The 27,736-nt window shown below is 33.4% G+C and overlaps 4 protein-coding genes across 13 annotated transcripts; all 4 read left to right on the plus strand.

Moving 5' to 3' along the window:
* Positions 1 to 2,437: 2,437 nt before the first annotated feature.
* On the plus strand, positions 2,438 to 15,551 carry LOC113870720 (myosin-1). Of its 5 annotated transcripts, none has more exons than XM_027507147.1 (25): positions 2,438 to 2,631; positions 2,751 to 3,140; positions 3,326 to 3,722; positions 4,967 to 5,068; positions 5,156 to 5,299; positions 5,384 to 5,534; positions 5,642 to 5,669; positions 6,438 to 6,603; positions 6,711 to 6,774; positions 6,907 to 6,920; positions 7,005 to 7,089; positions 8,001 to 8,104; positions 8,251 to 8,389; positions 8,728 to 8,846; positions 9,112 to 9,264; positions 9,367 to 9,456; positions 10,796 to 10,873; positions 11,589 to 11,747; positions 12,041 to 12,247; positions 12,677 to 12,882; positions 12,997 to 13,132; positions 13,693 to 13,822; positions 13,921 to 14,067; positions 14,379 to 14,446; positions 14,551 to 15,547. In XM_027507147.1, the coding sequence occupies exons 3-25, from the start codon at positions 3,342 to 3,344 to the stop codon at positions 15,208 to 15,210; spliced, it is 3,531 nt and encodes a 1,176-aa protein (XP_027362948.1). In that variant the 5' UTR covers positions 2,438 to 2,631; positions 2,751 to 3,140; positions 3,326 to 3,341; the 3' UTR covers positions 15,211 to 15,547. The 5 variants fall into 5 exon arrangements, with proteins under 5 accessions (XP_027362948.1, XP_027362947.1, XP_027362944.1 ...); XM_027507146.1 differs by having other exon boundaries at positions 2,751 to 2,796; XM_027507143.1 differs by lacking the exon at positions 2,751 to 3,140 and having other exon boundaries at positions 14,551 to 15,551.
* Positions 15,552 to 16,506: 955 nt separating this feature from the next.
* On the plus strand, positions 16,507 to 19,471 carry LOC113872523 (FAD synthetase 2, chloroplastic-like). The gene is made up of 5 exons (XM_027510144.1): positions 16,507 to 16,776; positions 17,472 to 17,524; positions 17,981 to 18,116; positions 18,432 to 18,607; positions 18,777 to 19,471. The coding sequence occupies exons 1-5, from the start codon at positions 16,523 to 16,525 to the stop codon at positions 19,289 to 19,291; spliced, it is 1,134 nt and encodes a 377-aa protein (XP_027365945.1). The 5' UTR covers positions 16,507 to 16,522; the 3' UTR covers positions 19,292 to 19,471.
* Positions 16,985 to 27,442, plus strand: LOC113872522 (transmembrane protein 53). Of its 4 annotated transcripts, none has more exons than XM_027510142.1 (5): positions 16,985 to 16,995; positions 24,188 to 25,049; positions 25,152 to 25,257; positions 25,721 to 25,926; positions 26,531 to 27,442. In XM_027510142.1, the coding sequence occupies exons 2-5, from the start codon at positions 24,307 to 24,309 to the stop codon at positions 26,778 to 26,780; spliced, it is 1,305 nt and encodes a 434-aa protein (XP_027365943.1). In that variant the 5' UTR covers positions 16,985 to 16,995; positions 24,188 to 24,306; the 3' UTR covers positions 26,781 to 27,442. The 4 variants fall into 4 exon arrangements, with proteins under 4 accessions (XP_027365943.1, XP_027365942.1, XP_027365944.1 ...); XM_027510141.1 differs by lacking the exon at positions 16,985 to 16,995 and adding an exon at positions 23,790 to 23,949 and having other exon boundaries at positions 24,236 to 25,049; XM_027510143.1 differs by lacking the exon at positions 16,985 to 16,995 and adding an exon at positions 24,009 to 24,073 and having other exon boundaries at positions 24,236 to 25,049.
* Positions 20,590 to 22,820, plus strand: LOC113872524 (cyclic pyranopterin monophosphate synthase, mitochondrial). Of its 3 annotated transcripts, XM_027510147.1 has the most exons (4): positions 20,590 to 20,766; positions 21,376 to 21,473; positions 21,653 to 21,784; positions 22,006 to 22,820. In XM_027510147.1, exons 3-4 carry the CDS (start codon positions 21,683 to 21,685, stop codon positions 22,594 to 22,596), a joined length of 693 nt encoding a protein of 230 aa, XP_027365948.1. In that variant the 5' UTR covers positions 20,590 to 20,766; positions 21,376 to 21,473; positions 21,653 to 21,682; the 3' UTR covers positions 22,597 to 22,820. The 3 variants fall into 3 exon arrangements, with proteins under 3 accessions (XP_027365948.1, XP_027365949.1, XP_027365946.1); XM_027510148.1 differs by lacking the exon at positions 21,376 to 21,473 and having other exon boundaries at positions 20,590 to 20,757; positions 22,006 to 22,819; XM_027510145.1 differs by lacking the exon at positions 21,376 to 21,473 and having other exon boundaries at positions 20,635 to 20,757; positions 21,659 to 21,784; positions 22,006 to 22,596.
* Positions 27,443 to 27,736: the final 294 nt, after the last annotated feature.

Here is a 27,736-nt window from a genome sequence, read left to right on the forward strand (position 1 = left end):
GGCACAAAGTTTTATGTGTTATCTAGACTAGCCTAGTCCCCAATAGATTAGAGATCCATTTATTTAATATTAAAAAAATAAGTGATTTCTTGATGCAGCATTTTTAGAAGTTATTTTGAGTACGTGTTACCAGCACTGTGCTTATGAGAATTACATTTATTATAGATTTTTTAAACATTCATTTTTTTTTTTTAAAAAAAAAAACTTAAACAAATGGGCATTGGATTAAAATCTTCAAATTTGAGACAACTGTAATTAACTTTTAAAATCGTTCCAGAAATTAATGTGTATTTCTTTCTTTCTTTCTTTTTTCGAACAACATAAATCAATGTGTATCTCAAAAAATATCGGACAAATCAAAGACACTTTATGGGTTCAGAAAAAGGCTTTTGATTTGGCAGGTCATTATGAGTCCAGATCAAGGGGTGCTTATTTTAATGTTAACTTTAATTGTTTTTGAAAAAATGTCTCAAATTATGGAATGTGATTAAGCAAAATATACGTTAAAATTAATTTTAATTATATAATCTTTTGTTGAAACATTTATTTGACTAAAAACATGAAAAATAAATATTTCAATGGGGACAATGTAAGTGCATCACACCTAAACATTTGCCTAGTTGTTTGTGAAAGGCCAAGACGAGACGATGCTTTTAGAAGACGCTATCACTCTCATATTTACATTACATCATAGCTAGGCCTCCAATCTAAATCAAACGGGCTTATCCTGTTTTGACTCCCTCCACCCCAACTTAACTTTGTAACACTTGCTTCCAAGTCCAATCATTGTCATTATAATATTATTGAAACAACCCTTTTATTTTTCTTGTGGGTCACATTACACTTGTCAACATATCACATTCTACCTTTTTCCATATGTCCCTTCTGTTCTTTTCCTTTTTAAGTGAAACTAAACAATTATTCTTTCTAGTTTGGTTCAATTTTCAGTGTATTTGTTTAAGATGTTGAAGAGCTTTCAAATGGTGATGGATTTTTTCTTCTTTTTATAGTTTATCAGTGGGGTAATTCCTGCTATTGTATTAATTAAAATCTTATACAAACAACAATGGCATGGATTTTGGCTTTTATATTTTTTTTATAACAACATTTATACTTTTTAATGATTTTAATCTTGATTCATATTATTAGTCAATTTTACCTGATGAAATAAAATTTTGTTGTTATTGCTTGGTTCATATTCTTGTTGTATTAGTGATTACATTCTAAAATTATTTTAGTTTTGATTGTCAATAATTTTGTTTTCTAAAATATTTTTCCTTTAAAAATATAGATTGTTTGTTTGTTTGCTTGCTTAAAGAAATTTTATTATAAAAATAGATTCTAAGATTTTGTGTATGAATTGGATGGCAAATCGGAAACTTATATGATTGTTAACGTTAAAAACAAGAGGTTGAATTGAAGCAATTTTGAAAAATAAAAACTCTAATTAAAAGATTATCTTCAATGCTTTGAATGCAATTATTAAATGTTTAATTCATATTGTCAAGCGATATCCTAACACGCCAACCTAAATGTTATAAATGCTAAGTGGTTGTATTTTTGCAATGAAACTAGTTATAAATGTAGTGGTTGTACTTTAGCATTATAACTAGTAGTCAAATAAAAACTAAGAACATGGATATTTTAAAGAATGGTATTGAAAAAATATAGAAATTAAAGTTGAAAAATGCAGATTACAATAAACAAAATGATTTATACTTGACTTATCCCGGAAGCCATTGATGATCTATCAAAATAATTGATAGCAACATGGAAATATGTTGTTTTGGCACTAAGCAACATGGTGGAATCCTACCTTAAAGGAAAAATATGAATGATGTGAGACCAAACAACAAACAAGTAATGCTTAAAATTAACATAAAATAAAAAATCTACCAAGTGATTGATATTCATGAATTGGAAAAAAGATAGTAATTGTGAATTGTCATCTAACGAGTTATGGGGGCAGTAAGTGAAGAAAACTAACAACCTTCCCAATAATTAATAACTCACAATGCCAAGGGTAGTTTCGTCAATTCACAACACTTGCCTCCAACAAAACGTCGCCCAAGTTAGCCGCTGAAATTTTCTCTTCAAATTCGGTTGCCAAAGAAAAACGCGCAATGCAAATACATTTTGAAATTTAAATTATATATATATATATATATTGCAAAAACAAAGTAAAATAAAATGTAAGAAATATAAATAAAATAAACTTAAAATGATAGAATAAATAAATGTTTACTTTATCAGTTTACACATTTTTGTATTTGAAATGGTCCGAAATTAGAAAAAAAAGTTAAAAAATTCCCTCCCTTTTTTATTTTATTTTATTTAAAATATGTGTGATTATTATAATGTTAAACAAGAAGTGAAAAAGCAAAGCAAAAAAGCTGTTTCTTTCAAATTCTTCTTCTCCATACGTTGAGACTTGAGAGGAACCAAACGTGGTCTTTGTGAGGCTGAGACTCTTCCGCGAACACATTGACATTGTTTTGCTCTTTGTGTTCTGAGTTCTGAGTTTTGAGTTTGCTCGTTCAATGCTCAACGATTATTGCTACTCGAACTCCATTCTGCAAGATCTTCATCTTAATCATTCTTCTTCTCAACTCATCTTCTGTTTTTTCTGAGGTTAGTGGATCTGCTTCGCGAAAACCAGACTAATTTTGTGGTTTTTCACGTGTTTCTGTTCTTAGCTTTCTTTGACACTGTTTCTGCTTTTTGGCACAATGAACGAGGAAATCTTGAAGATGATGAATTGTTGTTTGAAATATTGTCTTGATTATTGGTTTCTAAGTGAGCATTTAAACTTTATTGATATATATTTTTTTAATTTCTTTGTTCTCTTGTTTTGGTGGAGGGATGAACGAATTCAAATTTTTGATGTTTATAATTTTTTAGTTTTTTCGGAAACCGATCTTTAAGAAGAAGGAAAGATCTGTTTATGACTCTGTGCGTGACTGTTGCAGCATTTCATTTTGAACATAGAAGGGAGTTATCGTTAAAATTGGGTCCATGAGATTAGGCAATGTGGGGGCATGGTTGTGTTAGGTTTCATGATTTTGTATTTTACAGGTTGGAGTGAGGTTCAGTGTGTCAATGACTACTTTAAAGGCTGGAGCACTAGACTAGAGAGTAGAGTCTGTATCTTGAGTTTGGGTCCCCTCCATTATGCTATCCTGATTAAGTCATTCATTGGGGCCTTGTTTTAAAGTTTGAAAGGCCCATTTGTTTGAAAAAAAGTAAACTTTTTGCTTTTGTAAAATATCACCTTTTTCCTTTGCAAATTGCAGTAGCTGATGGTAACCTCTTTTGGTTATGGCAGGAGTCTTTAAGGGAAGATGTCTCAGACATCCAGTGTCCTGCCTGCCTTCCATTCCATCAATTCGTTGCCTCCTGAGTTCAAGTTTGCTGGTAATCCGAACCCTGTTGTTGTGGAAAAACAGGGAGATGTTAAATTGAAAGGCAACAATCTGATTGGATCAAATGGTCCTGAAAATGGTGCGCTGGTAGGGGAGGTTTCTAAGGAGGTACACGGCCGGGCTGGTGGCATGGATCTTTTGGATGAGGACTCACCGTATAGTGGAAAAGGTAGATCACTGAAAGACAGGCCGTCTAATGCTGATGAAGACTCAGTATCTGTTTCATTGCCCCTCCCATCAATTTTGACGTCCTCTAGGGAAAGCAGGTGGAACGATACAAATCCTTATGCTTCAAAGAAGGTAGAGCTTCAGTTTCAGTTTTACTCTGCTGCTGTTATACCTGTGATGTATATATTTAGTTAGATAAACAAACAAATTTTTTGGGGACAATGTTAAAAAAATTGATGCATTTTCTTTCTATTTGGATGTTTCAACACTGAACTATTGTCTATGTTTATTGTGCCTACAATTCATGTTTATTGGAATAGGATCAGAATCAGCTGAAACATTGAAGGTGCATATTAGATAATGCAGTTAAACGGATTGAAAGAAGGGGGAGGGGTTAGGAATTGTTTTAGTGGACAAACTAGAATTTACCTTGACCAGTAGGATTCATACACCCTCAAGTACCTCACAATTTCCTTCAATAGCTATATAGTAATTACTTTCTGTAAAAATACTTCCTATGGCAATCACAATAAACCAAAACAACATAATGATTTGACACCCTTTTGTTTTGCATCAACAAGTCACTCAGGTAAGACAAATATTTTCAGACTAGTTGACAATTTTGCAGTGCCCATATCCTCGTGCTTATTTATGGTTTTTACTTCTAAATGTTTAACTGGATTGGTGCTTTGTAGGATGTTGAGGAATAGAAGGAGTTGATGAGAAACTAATGTGTATTATTTTATTTGTTACTATTAGCATTAACAGCAGTAATTAGTTCAAGGAATCCTCCTCTAAGATGAGAAGATGTGTAAAATAAGAAAGCGAGGGTCTATTAATATTTGATTTAAAGTTGGTTATGTTTACAAAATACTTTAATTTAAATTAATGGTCCTTAAAAAAAGAATAAATTAACAGTAGATAAGTCCCCACTTTCTTACTTTACAACACATCTCCTCACTTTAGAAGGGTTACATCTTTAGTTAAACAAGGTATAGAAAAGTTACAGAATGTTATCTATATTTTAATTTGTAAGTTGAATCTTCATGACCGAAAAAATCCTTTGTGAAGGGGGAAACCTTGGGGGGAGGGGGAATTCTCTCCTTTGTTCTGTTCTAACTAATTATTCCAACTCCTAATAAAGCTCAATTTTCAAAATGATACAAGACTGAATTCTTTCTTTCCCCTTACATTCTCCTATATATTTAACTCACTAACTTCCTTGCTAACTAACTGTTATAATTATAAATCCTAACTAATTATCCTAACTCCCTAACAAATCCAGTCCTTTGTTTTCAGTTTTTTGAGTTCTCACCACTAATAGATAGTTTAAAACTTTTGTTTCTTTCTCTTACTTCTGAAGTTCACTATTTCAGAAGCTTCAGTCTTGGCTTCAACTTCCAAATGGGGATTGGGAGCTGGTAAAGATAATAACAACTTCTGGAACTGAATCTGTCATTTCACTGCCTGATGGGAAGGTAAGATAAGTGGGAATAGTTCTCAAGAATGGTTGGTTCTTTTTAGGTATGATTAAAAGTAAGTAATCTTTCCCTCCTTAATCATAGGTTTTAAAGGTGAAAGATGAAAGTTTGGTATCAGCAAATCCTGATATTCTTGATGGTGTGGATGACCTCATGCAACTTAGTTATTTAAATGAACCTTCAGTTTTATACAACCTGCAATATAGATACAATCAAAATATGATCTATGTAAGTCTTTATACCTCTTAACTATTTTTCATCAGTTTTCTTTCCTTCACCAAATCTTTACGTGCATAACTGTGTTCGATTCAGACGAAAGCTGGTCCTGTTTTGGTTGCTGTAAATCCCTTTAAAAAAGTTCCTCTGTATGGTAATAACTATATTGAAGCCTACAAGTGTAAAGCAATTGAAAGCCCTCATGTATATGCAATTACAGACACAGCCATCCGAGAAATGATACGGGGTAACTTTTTTCTTTTCTTATATTTACATATCTGGATAAAGTTGTAGATGCTATTGTTACTTCTATTTGTTGAGCTATAATTTCTTACTGTCTCTTGGTTTGTACAGATGAAGTGAATCAATCTATAATTATAAGGTCAGTATTTTTTATGAAATCTCCTTTTTTATGTCAGCAACTGGTTATCAATATTTGGTGTTTCTTCATTTTCTCTTTTATAAAATGCTTAAATCTATGTTTTTATTTCAGTTGCATCTTGTGCAAGTAGTGCTTAAATACTGGTCTTAAGTTTTACTCTCTCAAGTTTAAAGGTTGTTCCAGTGTGCAAGGCTCCCATGTGGGGTCCAGTTAAGTTTTACTCAAGATTTTGAACTGAAATATGTCATGTTTATTGTGCTTGTTTATGTCTACAGTTTGTTCTGGCGATCTTAGTAATCATTTTCATTGTGTGAGAACTACATAGATCTATTATGTTCATAGATTTGATATTCATGTCAGATAGACATAATTCTCTTTTGTTCGTTTTCTGTTAAATTTTCAAGTGCCTAGATGCATGGATTTGGTTTTGACTTTAAACACTAATTTTGAAGAAATTTTATATAGCATTTAGTCTCCCTTGTGGTCCCTGCTTGAGATTCTTTTCAGTAACTCCTTGTCTATCTTTCCTTGTGATGTTTAACATTCATAATGAACTTCGCTTTAATGGGTGAAGACAAATATATTATAGGGATGTCACTATATATTCTTTGAGTTAACATTGGTGGATTTAAAAGCTTCTTTATGCTGCCTGTAGTTTTCTGTTTTCATCATTAATATCAAGCTCAACTTGGTTTCCCTTAACTGTATGTGCCCTTTTATTGTATTTGAATTGGGACCTATAATAATTCTTATCATCTACATATTCAGTGGTGAGAGTGGAGCAGGGAAGACCGAGACAGCAAAAATAGCAATGCAGTACTTGGCTGCCCTTGCTGGTGGAAGTGGAATCGAGTATGAGATATTAAAGACTAATCCGATTCTAGAAGCATTTGGTAATGGAAAAACATTCAGAAATGACAACTCAAGTCGTTTTGTAAGATTTCCCACATATCATGCTGATTCTTTTGGTTGATTCATTAGGGTTTTGATCTTATACACTTTTGATGTGGCAATTTCTCATAATTTAACTGAATGTTATAGGGAAAGCTCATTGAGATTCACTTCAGTGAAACTGGAAAAATATCTGGTGCTAATATTCAAACATGTAAGTTTACAATAATATTGTGATTAAAATCATGTCTTCACTACCACGATAAGTTTCCAACTAATTATATTAATGTTTGCATCTATGTGTTGAATCAATATGATGCTCCTGGCATGACCATACCGTAAACAGTTTTGCTGGAAAAGGTATTCATTCTTTTGAGCGAGTTACACATTCCAATGTGTTCATTTTATGTCTATTGAAGCTTGTTTTGTTTGGTATGTGAACAGTCTAGAGTTGTCCAATGCAATGAAGGGGAAAGGTCATATCATATATTTTATCAGCTTTGTGCCGGGGCACCATCATCTCTTAGGGGTAAACAATTTTTTATTTTATTTTTTATATCTGCTAAAATATTTGTTACATAGGTGGTTTATTGTTTGACTTTTTATTTGAGGATGGCCTTGAAGAAAATCGAGTTTCTCTATTGTAAATAGAGGCTATTCTTCCTAAAAGTTGAAGTAATATGACAAATTTAATAAATTGGAACTTTTGCAAATTTGAAAGATTAAAGTTAAAGAAAAGGCTAGTTTGAAAAGGAACTTTTCATTTAGGTAGTTTTCTTTTTCAAAATAAATTCTTTTATACTTATAGGGCAGTAGAATTGATTCTAGAAGTAAGATTTTATTGTTTCCTCGAAAGTAGAGTTAATTCTTGGTGTGGATCCAAGCAATTTGCTAAAAATATCCCTACAATCAACATCACAAAATCAATTGTAACAAGTGATAACCTGTGGCCTGTAATTTCTTTAAAATGTCCTCATAATTACTATTTACACTTCAAAAGCTATCTCACTTAACCATAAGGGGTGGCTTTCTTGATAAGCAAGCTTGAGTTCAATAGTTGAAGTGCCTCTGCAGTGGGGCTCAATATTTTGAGTTAGGATTAGTCTCACACTGAAGAGTTTGGGGGAACCTCATAAGATGAAAAAGCTATTTCACTTTGTAAATAAAAAAATAAACTATTTAGCATTACTTGTTTTTGTATTACTTTTCATTCTTTTACAATCTAAGCCAAATGAACATTTAGTTCCCCTTTTCTCAATTAGCCAAGAACTAAATGGGAATATTGAGTAGAAATAATCTCACATGTATAAGGTTTGATTTTATTAATGATATAAGCTTCTTATTCTAGAATGTTTTGCTTAGTAACATTGTAGGTTATGTACTCATGTTTATTTGCTTTTGCTGTTTCATTTTGGTTTGATGTCTGACTTTATAAATCAGAGAAGCTAAATCTGCAAAGTGCCGAAGACTATAAGTACTTGAGGCAGAGCAATTGTTATTCAATTACTGGTGTTGATGATGCAGAAGAATTTCGCATAGTCATGGTATTCACTATTTTTCCCTTATTGATCTGCATCCTATAAGATTATATTACATGGTTTTTTTTTTTTTTTTTTAATTTTCATTTTGATTGGGTTTGAAATAATTGCTTGACATAGATGGACTTTTTCATGGTATTGCCATTTTCCAGGAAGCTTTGGATGTTGTCCACATTAGCAAAGGAGATCAGGAGAATGTATTTGCAATGCTTGCTGCAGTATTATGGTTAGGAAACATATCATTTAACGTGGTTGATAATGAAAATCATGTTCAAGCTGTAGAGGATGAGGGTAAGAATTTTCTAGAATCTCCAATAATGTTTAGACAGGATCATATCAAATTTCAATCTTATTAACCAAGTCATAAGTGCATGGTTATTATCAACTAATCTTAAAAATTACCATATCCACCAGAATTGTGCTAATAAGTTGAGTTGTGAAATACAGTTGCAGTTTTCAATGGTTTTATCTTTATTTTTTTCTTTGATATGGTTACTGATTGATTTTACTGCACTTGTATGATTTAACAATCATGTAGTAGCTTCAAGTTGTGTTCATTTTCATATGATAAGTTTCATATTAATTAATATCTCATTTAAAAATGAATTTTGTTCCATGTCTTCTTGAAGGGCTGTTCACTGTTGCCAAGTTGATTGACTGTGAAATTGAAGACCTGAAGTTGACTTTGTCAACTCGCAAAATGAAAGTTGGTAATGATAATATTGTCCAGAAGTTGACACTATCTCAGGTAAAATGACTACTGTGTTGACATTTATCTTTTTCTGTAACTATGATTGGAAAAAGTGCAACTTCTCTGGGGGGAAGTTCTTTTTTATATAAATGTATATTGGATTTCTCAATCAGTATATATCATTTCAATTAATTTGATATTAGAAGGTACTAGGAAGAGAAAGAAAAGTTAATTGGTGATGAGCATTGCCTCATAGGATTTTCCTTCTTAGAAATCCATTAGTCTTTTAATATGAATGATTGTTGCTTTTTGTATCATGTAGGCTATTGATGCAAGAGATGCTTTGGCGAAGTCAATATATGCATGTCTGTTTGATTGGTTGGTTGAACAAATAAACATATCACTTGCTGTTGGCAAAAGACGAACTGGCAGATCGATCAGCATTCTAGATATATATGGCTTTGAGTCATTCAATGTATGTTATATTAATCCACAGATCTCCTTGTGTGTGTGTATATATATCCTGTTTAAATTTTATAATAAACTCTGTTGAATGTTGTGCATTTTATATATGCAGAGGAATAGTTTTGAGCAGTTCTGCATAAATTATGCAAATGAGAGATTACAGCAACATTTCAATCGTCATTTATTCAAGTTAGAACAGGAGGTATGAGCCACATATAAACCGACTGCTTAAACTAGAACCACAATGGATGGTGATGTTGATATTTGCAAGTTCCGTTAATTATTATTTGCTGATCTTAACTTTTCATGATTATTCACTGATTTTTGTTATTGGCAACTTTTTCCTCCTGTTCCTCAAGTTTTGTTGTGCTTTGCCTTATAAAGGATTTTAATCTATTAATTCTTAAACGTCATGGACTCTCATACTGGTCTTACTCTTGACCATTAGGACTTTTGATTAATTGAATTGTTATTTTTAAAACAAAGAAGAATAAATAAAGTATGCTAATAGGAGTTGAGATCAGCTCTAAAGTAAATCTTAAATTTGTTAAATTGATGCTGTGCATATTTCTCCTTGCAATGACCAGTGAAGGTTTTGTTTTACTGTTTTTTATTTGGGGTGATGCATGAAGAAGTCTATAAATTGGCCTTTAGCCAAATCCACACCCACTTCAACGAACAATTTTTTTACTCTAATATTCCTTGTTTGACAACAATCATTCTTCATTTGATAGTTCTCTCTCTCTAAATTTTAAACTGGGGAAAAAACGACCATAAATTCAGTGATAATTTCATTGTAAAGAGTACTCTTGGAGGACTGAAATTATTTTCCACTTCAATCTTCCAGTGTTATGAGTCCCCACATTGGGTAGAATAAGATCCTTAATATGGTACTTTTGTCATGGGGCACTCCCACCAATAGACTAATCTTTTGGGTTATGCTCTTCTCATATGCTTAAGTTATAACAATTGGTGGTGCTCTTGTTTAGGGTTGAGTTACAAAAAAGGTTACCTATAGGTGGGATTAAGGTATGCTATAATTAATGTTGATAGGCAAGTGAAACCACCAATGTAAGCAGAAATTGCTACCAGATGCTCAATCAGATACCTAGGCCATTGAGTTCTCCCACCTAATAGATTAGTCTTTCGAATTAGGTTCTTCTCATGTGCTTAACTCATCATACACTCAACCCAGATGGCAGGTAACCCAAGATTGGCACCCCATGCTGATGCATTTTGGATTTTGTATTCAAAGACTGCTTTGAAGCTTTATAGTTTGGAAAATTTTGTATTACTCTTAAAGAGATCGTCTATAATTGATTAAAAATTGTGATTTTCCAAATTCTAAATTGATTTCACACTTCATACATTGACACCATGCTTACTAGTATTAACTTCCTCAAATTGTTGATCTTAATTCTTTTCCAGGAGTTATTAGTATTTTGCTGTAGTTTTGGGAGCTAATGTTTAAACAAGTTCTCATATAAGTCAATGAGCATAAAAGCATATCTTCTTAATGCTTGTTGACAATTTTGTTTCAGGAATATGTGCAAGATGGCATTGATTGGGCTAAAGTTGAATTTGAAGATAACCAAGATTGCCTTAATCTTTTTGAAAAGGTACCCTTTGACCCATTCTATGTAATCGTTAGTGTGTTTATTATTTGAATATGGATGCAAAAGAAATGGGGAAAGGTTAGCTAATTTGCTTTGTCAATTGGCCATATACAGTTCTTATATACAGTATGCTATGTGTATTAAAAAAAACAACTTTGGAAATTCCAAAGGAACACTTTTTGGGTTCATTGATATTGGAAAGCACACAGAATGAATATTAGGAATTTGGGATTGACATATTATTGTGCATTATATGAAGCATATGTTTATAAGGAAGCTACCGCACTTTTTATTTTGTATGCATTTTGAACTAACCATATAACGTTGCACTTCCTTCTACTTAATTGTTTCTTTTTGCTGTTCAACTAAATATTTTGGGATGTGATTTTGTGGCAATGTTCTGTAGAAGCTTTGCCTTTTTTTTCTAGGTAAGGACTAAGAATGAACTTTGTTAATTCAGAATTCCTTTTATTTAAATTTTTACAATGTGGGTCTGAATCCATTTATGAATATCATCTGAATTGCTATGGTTTATTGATGAAGTTTTGTCGGCAATAATTTTTCCTTTTTTCCTGACGTAAGGTATGATCTTATGGTAAATGGACGAATTTTTTGTGTGTGAATAATATATATTCCAATTATTTGCTGTGGGAAAATGTCATGTCTGATTTGAAATTGAAAATTCTATTGTCAGACTTTACTTTTGATATATATGCAGAAACCATTGGGACTATTATCCCTGTTAGATGAAGAGTCAACTTTCCCTAATGGCACGGATTTAACATTTGCCAACAAGCTTAAGCAGCATTTGAATTCTAATTCATGCTTCAAAGGAGAACGAGAAAAAGCCTTCACTGTGCATCATTATGCAGGGGAGGTATTAATCTGGTCAAATTTGTATAACATTCCATTTATTCTATCTGTTTATGCAAAGTGCTTGTAAATTGCCTTAAGATGAATGTGTCTAAGATTTGCATTAACGGGATTTGATGTGACATTCTCTTGTGGGTTGTATAATGTAATGCAAGTTTTATGGATAGAAAGACCATTGTTATTATTTTTGAACTCCCAAATACTATCATTTTTCTTAAAAGCAAAAGGTTGCTCTGTATCATTTTAAGTTTGCTCATCTTACCTGACTGTTTGATAGTTTCACGCGTTCTTCCCCAGGTCACCTATGATACATCTGGATTCCTAGAAAAGAACAGGGACCTATTGCACTTGGATTCCATCCAACTTCTATCCTCAAGCAAATGTCCTCTTCCTAAGATATTTGCATCCAATATGCTGACTCAGTCTGAGAAGCCTGTAGTTGGTCCTTTGCATAAGTCAGGTGGGGCAGATTCCCAAAAGCTAAGTGTTGCCACAAAATTCAAGGTACATAGCCTTAACTATGATTTTCTTAAAAACTTATCATGGTTCATGGAATGTTCTAACACTTGGAAAAACTATTGTTTTGGTTTTTCTAGCTTTATGTGACATGGGTGTGAAATGTGAATATACTAGTTCTTTACAAATAATGAATTCATTTCATATGCTTTAAAACAATTCTTGTGAATTGGTAAAAGTAAGATGGGATACAAATACTGATGATACTATTGTGGTTTGTAGAATTGAAAATGGAATTAGTGGAGGTGAATTTAGTGAAACTGATGCATCAAACCATTCATTTTTAATACCTTATCAATTCTCTCCTTCCCCCACCTCTCTCCTACCAAACACTTATATTGTTCAGAAGTTTTTTTTAATTGGTTAAGATTTTTTTTGCTTCGATTGACTTTAGAAGTTGTTTCTGTTGGCATCCAGGGACAATTGTTCCAACTGATGCAACGTTTAGAAAGTACTACGCCGCATTTTATTCGCTGCATTAAGCCCAATAACCTCCAATCACCTGGATTATATGAGCAAGGCCTTGTACTGCAGCAGTTGAGATGTTGTGGGGTCCTGGAAGTGGTTCGAATATCAAGATCAGGCTTTCCAACTAGAATGTCCCACCAAAAGTTTGCCAGAAGGTATAACAGAGAAAGAAACTATTAATATCCTTTCAAATTAGCCCCCGTCCCCCAGTCAGGTGCTTTCTTCACGTTTCTAACTTTTCTTTTATTGGCTTGGGAGTGGTGAATCAGATATGGTTTTCTTCTCCTTGGAAATGTTGCATCTCAAGATCCACTTAGTGTTTCAGTTGCTATTCTTCATCAGTTTAACATTTTGCCCGAGATGTATCAAGTTGGCTACACAAAATTATTCTTCCGAGCAGGGCAGGTAAATAACTGTCTTTAAGATTTTTTATGTAAATTATTCTCATTTCTTTCAAAATTGTGGTGGGGGTGAGGAATGTAATTGTATTGATTTTATGGCATCAACACTTATCATGGTTTTAACTTGTTTGTTAGCATCAATTTGAAAGTGAATTAGTGGATTCAGCAGTATCTCCATGTGAGGAACTGTATTCAACATCTCACATAAATGTTATATTGGAGAAAGTGTATTGAAGAAAAATGATAGATTGATGTTGTTTGCAGTTAGGATTATAATCCTGGGTTTAGATTTTACTTAACAATAACCACTTTGCTTCCACTTTTGCATTTTGTTTGGAGTTAGGATTTGAAAGTGTAATCTAAGATTGATGTTAGTTGGTATCATTTTGCTTCCTCTTCTGAATGTTAAACTGGTCCATCTATTTATGCTGGTCTTTGTGGAGTTCAATATGCTTTTGCATTATGCCTTTAAACTGTTGAAATAGTTTAATTCCCAAAGCCAAACTTTAGTTACTCTTCTCTTGCATTGCGTCTTTTAATATGCTGCGATGACTGTGATTGCAGGTTGGAGTGCTTGAAGATACTAGAAATCGTACCCTCCATGGAATTTTACGTGTGCAAAGTTGCTTCAGGGGTTACCGAGCACGTTGTTATCGCAAGAAGCTTTGGAGAGGAATTACTACTCTCCAATCATGTATTTCTTTATCATCACCTAATTCATTCGGCCTTGGGCCTTTCTTATTCCCTGAGAAGTACAGAAGACTGAATACTTTTTCTACCCATTTCATGCAGTTATCAGGGGAGAGAATAGCAGAAAGGGATATGCTGCTTTGCTTCAGAGACATAGGGCTGCTGTTATTATACAGAAGCGGATTAAATCAGTATTTGCAAGGAACAGAATGAAGGCTATAAATGACGCTGCAGTTGTCATACAAACATGTAAGAATTATATGTTCTCTAAATGCAAAGATACATGTTACTAAATTCTTTGTTCAGATGTTCAAAATAGTCTCATAAAGGACTGACGACACCAAAAAATGTTATAAAATTATCAGTCCTCTTTTGAGCAGATGTAATGAAAATTATCCTTTCACTGTGCAACTCAATAATGGACATGAGTTAGCATAGTTGTTGGACCAAATGTTTTTCTATATACATTTCAAAGTACTATATTTTGTGGTAATGTAGATTGCTGCTTTTTCAATGCTATTTAATAAATTTTATCAATTTGTTTTTACTGTCTTTTGCAGTTATTCGTGGTTGGTTAGTCAGAAGAAGCTCAGGAGATATAGGATTATCAAAATCCAGTGGCGTGAAGGTATTTTCTTCTAATTTGAGAAACTATATTTCAAAAGGGTTGTTATGGATTGCTTGTAAAATCTTCATCTTAGTGATACTTATAATCATGGGCCTCTAAAACAGACTAATGAGTCAGACGAGGTTCTGGTGAAGTCGTCTTTCCTGGCTGAATTACAGCGCCGGGTACTCAAGGCTGAAGCTTCCCTGAGAGAGAAAGAAGAGGAAAATGACATCCTTCAACAACGTCTTCAACAGTATGAGAGCAGATGGTCAGAATATGAATTAAAGATGAAATCCATGGAAGAAGTGTGGCAGAAACAAATGAGATCCCTTCAATCTAGCCTCTCCATTGCAAAGAAGAGCCTTGCAATGGATGATTCTGAAAGAAATTCAGATGCTTCTGTGAATGCAAGTGATGAGAGGGATTATAGCTGGGATGTAGGAAGTAATCATAGGCGTCAAGAAAGCAATGGAACGAGATCAATGAGTGCTGGTTTGAGTGTAATAAGCCGGTTGGCTGAAGAATTCGAACAGAGGAGTCAAGTATTTGGTGATGATGCTAAGTTCTTGGTTGAGGTAAAATCTGGTCAAGTTGAAGCAAGTTTGAACCCAGATCGAGAGCTTAGAAGGTTAAAACAAATGTTTGAAGCTTGGAAAAAGGATTATGGTGCAAGACTACGTGAAACTAAGGTCATTTTGCATAAACTTGGAAGTGAGGATGGATCAATTGAGAAAGTGAAGAAAAAGTGGTGGGGAAGGAGGAATAGTACAAGAATAAGTTGATTTATGCACTGTTTTTAGGGCATTGCCAACAATATATTCGAAAATGAGGAAACTACAGTAGTAAAGATAAGATAGGAGTAGAAAGAGTCCGAGGAAGAATGGATTACTTGCTGTAATTAAGTTAGCTTTTGCTAGCTACATTTATTTATGAGAAATTTCTGTACGAGTTGTGTTCAGATGCTCACTACGAGCCTTGTGATTCATGTATATCATCACCTCGTAGCCTGTGAATTGCATGTTAATTATGCTATGTGGATCGCATGTAAAAAAACTAGCATTTTTCCCTGTTGCACAGAATACGGAAAATATAAATTTATAAGAAAAATATCATTATTGTTTCTTTTGATGTGCATCAAATTGTGTTTGGATTACTGAATTGAATGGCCAAGGATTAGATTACTCTTGGTAAATTTAAGAGAGTTAGCTATTTATTAACCGTGTTTGGATTTTGTTGATCATTATTATTAAATATGACGAGATTGTGTCCTAAGAAATGTGATACCCTGTTTTTAGTTTATTCAACTAAAGAAAGTTTATCAAACTTTGATCATCAAAGAACTAGTGAAAAAAAATTTAAATGTGGTATAACCTTATTTTTTCTCAATTAGAGTGAGTTTCACTTTAATAATCGGTTTAATAAAGGTTGATATTAAAGATTAGTATATTTTTTTGGTAATGCCAAAAAAAATATACTAAAAAAAATTGAGAAATTATAAGATATACTAAAATTAAGTATATATCTTTAAATTTAATAAAAATTATTTAAATGACAACTTATAATAAAATAATTTTATAAGTTCTAAGAATAGATATATAAATTTTGACGCAATAATGTTGCTTGTTATTATTAGTTTATTATTAGATTAAAAAACAATGGTTTGATAGAAATCACGGATGATATTTATTTTACAATTTTCGTATATTTTTCTTTCATACTATTTATTATTTCTCTTACTTAATGTATATATTTTTTTTTTACTTTACCTAAATGTTTTTTATTCGTTACACACTTTCTTAAATGTTTGCCAATGAACAAAGTGTAGGTAGGATGTTTTTATTTAGCAAGCGAACGTGATATTTTCTTGTAATAATAACGAAGTTTTTTTAGGGCATTAACAAATAGTATTTTAAAAAGTGTAAGCAACAATATTTTGATAAATGATAGCTGGCTATGCCATTGAATTTTTGGGGAACCTGTTCGGGTTGTCATACGAAAGCAAAATTTTCCGACCCGACCCGTTCGACCCGATTATCCCTTTCCCTTAACCAACAACCGGAAGGTCAAGAAACAGCGATGGTGCAGTGCAATGCAATGTTTGGTGGTGGCGTCTCTCGCATATCACACCATTTTCGAGAGTGCGACCTCCATTTCCACGTGGGTCTCGGCTTTAGATTCAGTTACTGTGCTTTTCAAAGTTTCCACCTTTCGTTCCCTCGCCCTTTGAATCCTTGTTGTGGAGGCATCACCATTACTCGCAAGCACAACAAAGTGCCATCAAAATACTTCTGTTCTAGCACCCCACCTAAGTCCCCTGGAGAAATTCCCCTCCTTTTCGATTCTTTCAGGTTCTATTCTTCATTTTATCAAATGGGTTCTCTCTCTCTCTCTCTCTCTCTCTCTCTCTCTCTCTCTATTCCATAGTTAACCATGTACTGATGGTGCTTCCTTGTTTTTTTTTCCACCCCTATAATTCTGTGTAATGTTTGGTCAGCTAGATAGTCCTTGGAGTTTGGGGGGAAATATAATTTGGTTCTCCTTTAAAATAAAAATAAAATAAAATTGAGGTGTATTTAGAAGTTGATGATTTGGTATGAGCTAAACTTAATTGTGGTTATAAACTTTGTTTAGATTGGCTTCTCAGGTTATGCTGATCATATCGAATTATCTTGAGATAGGATATCAAGTTAGCGTTCTTTGTTCCCTTCGATATACCAAGTTAAACGTTGGAAGTTCTATCTTCATGTCCGAGGAATGAGTTGCCTAAAGTATGCATGATAATAAGTATATTTAGTTTTATGTGCTAATCATTCATTAGTTTGGTCGTTGAATATTTTAATTTTATATACAAACCCGGAGCAAGATGATTTCAAAATGGCTTCTATGTGCTTGGCTGTAAATAATTCAGATGAAAGTTGTTAAACAAGATCTATGTGAAAATTATGGAAGTAAAATCAAACAGATATTCTGAATTTTTATGCGCATTATCTGTCATCCTGCTTTAGTAAAAGATCTTATTTTTTATTCCTTTTCGTTTGTGAAGCCAACAAGAAGATGAACGAGAAATTCTCTCTGATGGAATATCTGCAGTGGCAGGTTTTTAGCCTCTTTCATGTTATGGCTTTTTGACCAGTTTTCATATGCATGTCAACTAGGTAATGGGTAATCTGTTTTCTTAGAATATCCCTGTTGTATGGATGGATATAACATACTTTTTCAGAGAGTATAAAAAAGATGATGTTTGATGAGATCGTGGATCTGGGTCTGTGAGTAATCATAGTTTGTTTTAGGAGGAGGGCATCCTTTTGGACTTCTTGATTTTCTTAGCTTCGTATTGCATTGCTTCCCAAACTTTGTACATCTTTTAATCTGTAGGCTATTTATGGTCAATTAGTCGTGCATGTAGATTTCTTGCTTTATTTGTCAAATTAGTATTGATTACTTAAGTGGGGTTCAGAGTTAGTGAAGGACATGCAGAAAACCGACTTTTGACTTTGGAAGTTGGTAGATATGTTTATACACTATTATTAACTCCATCTTAATCATTACCAGGTGGAATTGTAGCATTGGGGAAGTTTGATGCTCTGCACATAGGTCATCGAGAGCTTGCAATTCAAGCATCAAGGGCTGGACCTCCATTTCTTTTATCATTTGTTGGTATGGCAAAAGTACTTGGTTGGGAACCTAGGTAATGACAGTATACATTTGTATCTAGCTAATTAAAGGCTTATTTTATTTGGTTTATGTGCATGGAAATTTTGTTTGGCTGGTGCATTAATATATAATCTTAAAACTTTTGGCTAACTGGTTCAACAAAAAATTGATTTGTATTAAATTTATGAATATAAAAAAAGTTTTCTACGCAGACTAAAGCATGACGGTGAGGATGGTGACTTGTGACCTAGAAGTCACAGTTGAAATCTCTTCACTGGTGATTGGAGCATCATAGTCATTACCTCCTTGGGAAAAATAACGTATATTTTGTTAAATGTTTCCCAAACAGGGCTCCTATAGTTGCTAAATGTGACCGAAAGCGGGTTCTTTCATCTTGGGTTCCTTATTGCTGTAACATGGTCCCAGAAGAGTTTCAGGTTGAATTCTCAAGCGTTCGGCATCTTAGTCCCCGACAATTTGTTGAAAAGTTATCAAAAGAGCTTAGGGTGCGTGGAGTTGTTGCTGGTAAATAAGTAGCTCCATAATTTACTGTTATTTGCCCAACATATACCAACCCCTTTCTCATTAACATAATTTACTGGTATTTGCTATTTTTCCTGAATAGCAACATTAACACGATTTACTCTCATAAACTGAAATAAATATCTGTACTGGATTCTGGAATTTCTGGCAGGTGAAAACTACCGATTTGGGTATAAAGCAGCTGGTGATGCATTTGAGTTAGTAAAGCTGTGTGAAGAGTATGGAATGGAAGCATACATAATAAAATCTGTCATGGACATGAATCGTTGCTCTGCAAATATCAATTCTTTTACTAGCTCCAAAGAGAAAGGACAGGTCTCGTCAACACGCGTTCGTGAAGCCCTTGCTGTAGGAGACATGAGGTATGTCTCAGAGCTTTTGGGTAGACAACATCGCCTCATATTAATGGCCACTGATCAAGAAAGATTCAGTTTTGGGCAATATAAGGTGTCTGCTCCTAAATCCTGCTCATTGAATCTATCTCCAAAGGAAGGTTTATATGAGAAGTGTTCACTTTTCCTTGATCATGAAAATGTTGTGCAGTGTAGAGTAGTTATTGACAGCAAGTTTGTCCATATAGAAACAGATTATGGAGGTGTGAGTGATATTTTTGGTTCTCAAAATTTGCAGTTCTTGCATATTGAATTTGGTGATTCCTGCACTTGATTCAGTTTAGATCATTATTTCTATTTAAATTTATAGTCTATTGAATTATAGATGATTTTCATCCATCCCCCAAAGTGCTTTGGATGAAACTGCTGAATCTTAAAGCTGATATAAGTAAAGTATATATGTACATTTTCTTTTTGCCACCTTTAATGCATTATGCCTGCAAACCAAGTGATGAGATATGGTATACTAAATTGATTATTCCAGTCATTTTTCAATCTCTTAACGTCTATGAAAGTAGTTATGTTTTATTTGGATCAAAGCCAGTTTGAAAATTCAGCAGAGAGAAGAATCATTGATTTGTGACAGGATAATTATTTGTAGAATTTCACACCATGATTCTTACTAACATCTTTCAACTTTTGAAGGAAAAATAGCTCAACTTGTTTGTAGGGGGGTTAGATTTGGAATCATTACACTACGAATTTTTTGACTTTTTAAGAATAACTTGTGTCAAAACATAAAATATTTTCTAAAAGAACTTGGTAAGAATTTAGATTGAAAAATACACGCCATTCATTTAATGCAAGAAACCACGACTCTAAAGAAATATGAAACGATAATGATAGTTATTTTTCATATCTATTTCACTTTTATGAAGCCAAAGGATATATGTTCTTCTGATATTTTAAGTTCTTCCATTTTTGTTGTTCAACTCTAATGTAGACATGATCGAAGCTTTTTACAACCAATCTAATTTTTTTAATGAACTCCTCCGACAGTTGCTTTAGAATAGTAGTTAGCAATATTTTAAAAAAATTAATGTAAACTATTAATAAAATTATCAATGTTATTAAGACACTTATCATAAATTTTAATATATTTTTTCTATAATTTTAAACCTTAGTCAGTTGCTTTAGAAAACTAGTTAGCAAGGTTTTAAAATAACGATTAAAAAAAATTAAAATTTTATATATAGCAAGTAATTATATAAGTACTAATTAATTTTTAATTTTAATTAATATAATTTAAATAAATTCAAAATCGTTTCAAATTTGAAACTTAAAATATGTGATTAATTAATCTAATTGTTTGATTTAAAAGTTAAAAAAATAAATTTATTTACTATCTTATCACGTTATTTTATTTCAACAAATACTATATTTTTAAAATATAAATTAATATTAAAATTTTAAAAATATATTAATAAATATTTAAATTATGTAAAATTTAATATATATTATTAGAAAAATAATATAAAATAATTAAGAGTTGAAGTGTGTTATATTAGAAATTATTAAACTTGTGAAGAATCGTTACTCATTTAAATATAATATTTCTTACAAACTTACGGCAAGATATCAGTAACACGTGCAAATACGAGTCATAGTAACATTTGAAGAAGAGAGGTGGTCTGAAAACGGCGAACCTCAACCGCAGCAAGTGCATTTGGCAGTCGCCGTCGGCAGCAGCGTTGGTTCTTCGGCGGTCACCGGTGCCACATCCTCGTCGGTCGCGCGCAGGTGCATTTCGTATCCTTTCATGTATTGCTCTATAGATCAATCACTCCATCTCACTGAATCAACTTTAACTTGCCTATCAGATTCGCAATCCCTAAGTTTAGGAGATTGCGTCCTAACTCGTAAATCAACTAAGGACAGACCAAATTTGATTCTTTAATTTAATGTGTAAAAGGAAGAACAACTAATATTTTCTTCAATGAATCTCATTCCACAAATCAAAACACACGGTATAAGTATAGGCAATTGCAATTAGTTAATTCAGGAGGATTATTCTGTACCCTCTTATTTTTTATGTGAAACCATGGTTTTGGGTGACGAGATTTTTATTTCGAGATAAATATTTCAACTTTGTTTATAATTTCTGTTTCTTACAATTCTGTTTGCCTAAACTCCTGGTTGAATCTTTGGGTTATACTACTTGCTGCTTTACTACAACAAAAGTAGTAATTTTATGTTTCTGGTATTTTAATTTTTAGTATAGATATAGAATTTTGCAAAGTAATGAATTTCTTTTTAAGACAAGATCAATATACATTCTAGTCTAACTTTCTTTACTCAAAAATGCTAATATTTTTTTAGACTTGTGAAGTAGAACTAGTGCAACAGTAATCATTTCAGACATGGTAAAAGCACAATATCTCCCCTTCCCCTTAACAAGTAGAGACTTGAAGATGTTACCATTCCTCTCCAACCAAAACCACCAAAGGGCTTACATGGTCACAAAATTTTGCTTCTTTCTTATTGCCGTAGTTTCAAGTTGCTGAAACTGTGCTAGAGTAAAACTCACCCAAGGATTTTCTGTGACAATTACCTTCTCTTCTAAATGTTGAGATTCCTTTGCTTTATTATTTCACCTCGGCAAATGTACGTTAATTAATTTTTCTTTTTCTTGCAGCTGTAGAATAAGTTGTGGAACCTGCTTAAGATGTTCGTTCGAAGAATTTTTGCTTCATGTATTCAATCAAGAAGGATGTTCAGCTCTTCTGTTAGCCATAACTATGCAAGTGCTATTCAAGAACTAAACAAGGTAAAGTTTTTCATTGCTTTGTTCTGCTACTGAGGTAAAGGCAGTGTCTCTGCTTTTTTGGGCACAACACTGATATAGTATATGCCTTAATAAATTACCTATTTCAGCATGATTTCTATTTTGCTATTCAATATATACTATGAAGGTTTGGTTCCACCTGTTTACAAAGAAATATTGATTGAAATACTGTAAATCATGTTAAATTACTTACTCCATTTCAGGAAATGGAATCAGTATTTGGTGAACCTCCAGCAAATGGACTAGCTAGTTCTGCAAGCAATAGTTGTGTGAATAATGCATCCCAGTTATCATCTCAAAACAGAGGTGAAAGTTCTGTTGAATTGACTCATACTGGCAATTCAGGGGAAGCTCAAATGGTCGATGTGTCTCCAAAAGGCAATAGTAATAGAACTGCCAGTGCTGTTTGCAAGGTAATTCTTGGAAAGAAGGTGTTTGATTTGGTCCTGGCGAATCAAATGGCGAAAGGAGATGTGCTTACGGTGGCAAAAATTGCTGGCATAACTGCAGCAAAGCAAACTAGTAACCTGATTCCGTTGTGCCACAACATAGGCCTTACACATGTGCAAGTGGATTTGAAATTGAATAATGAAGACTTCAGTGTAACAATAGAAGGAGAAGCTGCATCAACTGGTAAAACTGGGGTTGAGATGGAAGCAATGACAGCAGTCTCTGTTGCTGGCTTAACAGTGTATGATATGTGTAAGGCTGCTTCAAAAGAGATAGCAATTACTGATATAAGACTTAAGCATAAATCTGGAGGAAAAAGTGGAGAATACTATTGGGGACAATGATGGTTTTAAAGCATTCCAATGGATGACGACAAACACCAGAAATGCTATTCCTCAGCTAGTCTTAAAGGTCACCAGCATAGTTCTCTACACATGAATTTCCCTGTAACGGGATGCATAAAAATTGTTGGGGCTAGCTTTGATGAAACACGTTTTAATAGTTGGGCTTTCACTCCTCGCATTGTAGACATTGTCAAATTTCAATAATATATGAAAACTTTGCAGTACCAACCAATCATGCATAGATTTTTCAGGCTGTCTTGAATCTTTTTAGCTAAAATATAATATATTTATAACTTCTTATTCGTGTAAAAGAATATTTACTATTAAGGGATTGTTCGGCGACCAGTATATGATAAGGACGAATAAGATGGAGGAGATATACATTAGAGTAGGAACGAATATGAGCCCGATATGCTACTTAATTATCCAACATTTGAAGTGCACCAAATAACTTATCAAATAGATAATCTTTATATCGCATCTAAACTCTTATGAGAAAGTTTCATATTAATTTTAATATATTTTGACGCATTATTTTAATATCTTTCAGTCATGTCATTCTCACTAGCGCATTTTTATTCTTTGTAATAAAAAATTTCCTTTTTAAATTTTAAATTTTATAATATGTAAACTCAAATCTTCAAAATTAAATTAAATTTAATAACCGTCCAAATAGATATTAAAACGAAAAAAATGTGAGTACAGAGTTGTTGGGAAACGGGTTGACGTGACTAATTACATCAGAAAGCATGCTTTGAAATTTGACTATCTTTCCTTCCGAACTACAAGGTCAGACATGACGACGTATACAGAACCATAAAAGGGTGGAATTGTAATTCACAGTTACTTTATTTTTTTCAATGGATATTTTATTTTGTTAAATTAACTTATTCTTAATTTTGAATTTTATTTATTCATGTGAGAGCTAAGCTAGGTACTCTTTTTGACCATTCAAGCGTTTATATTTGTGGATCCCATTTTTCAATTTTACCCACAATTATTTAAGGAGGGGCAAAAGGGTCTTTCAGCACGCCATTGTGGGCTCAGTCTCTCCCCAATAATCTCGGAGCCACACGTTACAGGGCCCCAACAATGTCTTCATCTTTGTCACGTAGGAAAAGCCCAACACGTGGCTCAATCTGGTTGGTCCATTCTCCTTCGTTACAATCACAATTTCACTATTTCTGGCTTTTATTCTTAGAGCTTGCGTTACAGAGAGGGTTTAAAATTCGATTCCTGTAGTCGACCCAAGTGAAGGAAGGTTCGGTGAGGGTCGGCGTTTTGAATAGGGCTGTCAAAACGACGTTGACGTTTGACAGCCCGGTTCCTTGGAGATACACACTTTCGTTTCAGGTACCATTCCTTAGGAATAATCTTTTGCATAACCGAATATCCCTACCCTACTCTTTTTCTATTATTCTCATTTATTATTATTGTTGTTCTTTGCTTTGCGTTTGTTCTACGTGTGATTTGTGAGGTACACGTTTTTTTCCTCGTTCAAATTGGATTCTATCCCCACCTACCCTTTTTCTGTCTCCCCGATTTTTCCTTAATGTGTTCTCTTTGTTTTCCTTAAAGCATTGTTTTTTAGTATAAAAACGCGTGATTCCCATTCTGGGTCTGGAATTTATTGTTGTAGATAAGGACAAGGGTTGCTACTTATTGGTGATATGGTATTGTGTTGACAAGTTCTTGCGTTGTGTTTCTGCGATGAGTTCGTTTTCTGGGGCCATTCAGCGACCTCTTGTGGCCGCTGCTGCCGTTGCGGTTGCTTCTTTCTCTGCTGATATTTCGGATAAATTGCCGTTCAATGGATCATCGCGTGATTGTTCTACCTCCAGTTTGACACATTCTCCGCATAGTAATTCCATACAAGAATCGGATTCGTCGTGGGTTTCTCATATTTCTGATTCAAAGCTTGCTAACCTGTCTTTTGTGAACCGAATTCGGGTGCCTGTACCTAATGTTCAATTCCGGGTGCCAAGTTTGGGGCAAATTTGTGTTTCCAATTTGCACCATTCTTCGATTGCTTCGTCCCCATCTCTTCTGAACTTGTATCACTATGCTGACTTGCCTAGAGTGCCGAGGCCGTGTGTGAATTCCCATGGTGTCTCTAATTCAACTTCTGAGGTCATGTACAAATGGCATTTGCCGGAGTCAAGTGCTTTGAGTGATTCAAATTGTTCATTCACAAAGTCGAAGACAGTGGTGGTGTTGCTGGGATGGTTGGGAGCAAGGCAAAAACATCTAAAGAAATACGCAGAATGGTACACTTCAAAGGGGTTTCATGTCATTACCTTTACGTTTCCAATGGGTGAGATTCTAAGTTATCAGCCAGGAGGAAAAGCGGAACAAAATGTTCACTTGCTTGTAGATCACTTGGCTGACTGGTTAGAAGGGGAAAATGAGAAGAATCTTGTCTTTCATACTTTCAGCAACACCGGATGGTTAATGTAAGTGAAATTTGTTATGCACAAGCACAAAATTTGGCAATGTTCTTCTAATATGCATGCCATTAGTTTATTGCTTGATTGCTTTGGTACACATTGTTGCAGATATGGAGTTATGCTGGAGCATTTTCAAGAGAAGGATCCATCTATCATGGAAAGGATTAGGGGATGCATTGTTGATTCTGCACCTGTTGCATATCCTGACCCCCAGGTAGGGGCTTGGCTTTTGTTAAACTTGATGAAGATAGCCGTCTGTTTTTTTAACCTTCTCTGGTGTTCATGTTATTTTTGCCAGCTGTCCTACTCCTACATATCCTCACTGTCAAAATGATCAGATAAATTGCCTTGTTGTTGAGTTATAAACTATTAGGGAATCTAGACCTTTGACCCTTGAGGAATTAAGATATTGTCATTTGAACATTTGGTTGAGATGTTTGATTTTTCAGTTTTATTTGGCGTTCTATCTTGGTGTGGGAAACATTAAATAGAAAAAAGTGATGCTGATTTCATTAATTTTGAAGCCATGAAGTTTCTTTTATATTTTGGGTTTTGATTAAGAGTAAATCGATAAATGATTTCTGTTATTCTTTTATATTCTCACCCTGGTTTTAGAAATGGTGAAGTTTTATGCTAGATTAATAGATATGATATTAATTATCTGATTATTGTTTCAGGTCTGGGCCTCAGGTTTCTCTGCAGCGTTTCTCAAAAAGAATAGTGTAGCTACAAAAGGACGCGTATTTTCCGATGAATCTGGCATTAAAGTATCAATTGGCGGTGATGAAGGTTTAGGAGTCAAACCTGCGGCAACAGAAGCAGCTTTGCTATTGATACTAAAGAAATTTTTTGAGGTCATTCTGCATCTTCCTTCAGTGAATAGGTAATGACTCTAAAATTATTGTTGTGCTTGATTGTTGATTTTAAAAAACACCGATATGTCATCCCAAGTTTTGCTTTTGATTCTTCTAGAAATTGCTGTTATAAGGGTATTAGACCATTGTTGTCAAGACCAAGTTGATATTAAACTGTCATGACCCTTGAATATTGAGCAGTATGATTGTACTAACAATTTAGAGTTTCAAGCGTTCTAACGTAGGTGTAGGAGTATGTAAGGCATTAAATGATTGTGTCATTGTTGAATTTCTATAATAGAACATAAATAAATTACTATGGAAATAGGTTCTTTCGAGAAGTGATGTATTGCTCTAATATGTAATGTAGTACATTTAAGATCTTAGTAAAATCCACTACAGGAAAGATGCATGCATGTGATTTTTGGGAATAGCAGAACATTCCATATTGAGCTATGTTATGGTCCTTTGGGTGTTGATTCACAAGATATGTCCACTCATCTATAGATATTCAATGTTTGATACATATATGGTTGGCTAGTAGGCTGTTTCATCAATAAATGCCGATCGTTCTGTAGTAGTTTCCCATATGACAGCAATGCTCCTAACTTTAATGATCATATTCAAATGCAGGAGGCTCTCTGATGTTTTGATCATGTTATCATCAAAGCAACCAAACTGTCCGCAGTTATACATTTACAGCTCTGCAGACAGAGTTATTCCTGCTGATTCAGTGGAATCATTTGTAGAGGCACAGCGCAGGGCTGGACATGATGTGAGGGCATGCAATTTTGTTTCCTCACCCCATGTTGACCACTTTAGGAATGATCCCAAATTGTATACATCTCAGCTCAGTAAATTTTTAGAGGAGTGTGTATCTTAACCGTTGTAAATCTTACTAATTCTTTACATTCCTTGCCTTATTCATATAGCATATAGTTCATTCATTTTTTTACTTTTTAAAAGCAGCCATTCCACTAATTGATGGTGGATTGGACTGTATCAAAAGTCAACCCCTCAAGGGGATTAAATACTTGTTCCTTGACAGCTTATAATTGATTCATCGATATGTTGATAGTTCAAATGAAAGGCATAGCATTGCAACTTTCTCTTCAATTGTTTCTTCCATGTTTGAGCGGGTGCAAAAGTGTTTGAAGCTCTCAAGTACAGTCGTAAATTATTTTGTTAGTTGATGGCAAATATTTTTCATTATTTATATATTTTCGGATCAACAATGGCTGATGAACATGAACTAGAAGGTAATGTGATATGGAATATGGAAATAAATGATTAGAACCTGCATATTTGAGCTGCGAATTCTTAGATAAGGGATTAGTTACATATTCAAATGGCATTTAGATGAAATTTTATAGAATTTATTTGTACCTGTTAAAATGCTTTATTATGATTTTCTGAAGTTTTTAGTAAAATTGGTTAAAATAAGTTTTTTTTTACTATTTTGATAAATTTTATGAAAATGACCATTTCACATTTGAAGAGGCATATATTTACTCTTAATTGGAGTACAGAGATTAAAAAAGAGTATATGATGTAAGAAAAGAAAAGGAAAATAAATACATAAAATTATTAAGTGATGTGAAAATCAAAATGTAAAAAATACTCTTTTTTTACCAGATATTTTCACAAATAAAATTTGTTTAGTTTATAATTTACTTTCATTAAAATCAATTATAGTTGGTTAAAGAGAATCATCTATATATATATACTTGTATGTTATGATATTTTATACATAATTATAATTTGTTTATTTTATAGATATTTTAAATATTATATTTGTTTATAAGATTGAACTTGCTTTCTATAGTTTAATACCCTTCT

Source organism: Abrus precatorius, unplaced genomic scaffold (genome assembly GCF_003935025.1).
Source record: "Abrus precatorius isolate BTA unplaced genomic scaffold, Abrus_2018 Scaffold7, whole genome shotgun sequence".
NCBI lineage: Eukaryota > Viridiplantae > Streptophyta > Magnoliopsida > Fabales > Fabaceae > Abrus > Abrus precatorius.

What these genes read in the sequence shown, in the direction of transcription:
- LOC113872524 (XM_027510147.1), top strand. Translation starts at nt 21,683, where the DNA reads ATGTTCGTTCGAAGAATTTTTGCTTCATGTATTCAATCAAGAAGGATG. An exon ending in CTATTCAAGAACTAAACAAG is followed by an intron (nt 21,785 to 22,005) that starts GTAAAGTTTTTC and finishes ACTCCATTTCAG; the next exon opens with GAAATGGAATCAGTATTTGG.
- LOC113872523 (XM_027510144.1), top strand. Translation starts at nt 16,523, where the DNA reads ATGTTTGGTGGTGGCGTCTCTCGCATATCACACCATTTTCGAGAGTGC. An exon ending in CTCCTTTTCGATTCTTTCAG is followed by an intron (nt 16,777 to 17,471) that starts GTTCTATTCTTC and finishes TCGTTTGTGAAG; the next exon opens with CCAACAAGAAGATGAACGAG. An exon ending in TGGAATATCTGCAGTGGCAG is followed by an intron (nt 17,525 to 17,980) that starts GTTTTTAGCCTC and finishes AATCATTACCAG; the next exon opens with GTGGAATTGTAGCATTGGGG.
- LOC113872522 (XM_027510142.1), top strand. Translation starts at nt 24,307, where the DNA reads ATGAGTTCGTTTTCTGGGGCCATTCAGCGACCTCTTGTGGCCGCTGCT. An exon ending in TTGCATATCCTGACCCCCAG is followed by an intron (nt 25,258 to 25,720) that starts GTAGGGGCTTGG and finishes TTATTGTTTCAG; the next exon opens with GTCTGGGCCTCAGGTTTCTC. An exon ending in CATCTTCCTTCAGTGAATAG is followed by an intron (nt 25,927 to 26,530) that starts GTAATGACTCTA and finishes ATTCAAATGCAG; the next exon opens with GAGGCTCTCTGATGTTTTGA.
- LOC113870720 (XM_027507143.1), top strand. Translation starts at nt 3,342, where the DNA reads ATGTCTCAGACATCCAGTGTCCTGCCTGCCTTCCATTCCATCAATTCG. An exon ending in TATTCTTCCGAGCAGGGCAG is followed by an intron (nt 13,133 to 13,692) that starts GTAAATAACTGT and finishes CTGTGATTGCAG; the next exon opens with GTTGGAGTGCTTGAAGATAC. An exon ending in TGCAGTTGTCATACAAACAT is followed by an intron (nt 14,068 to 14,378) that starts GTAAGAATTATA and finishes TGTCTTTTGCAG; the next exon opens with TTATTCGTGGTTGGTTAGTC.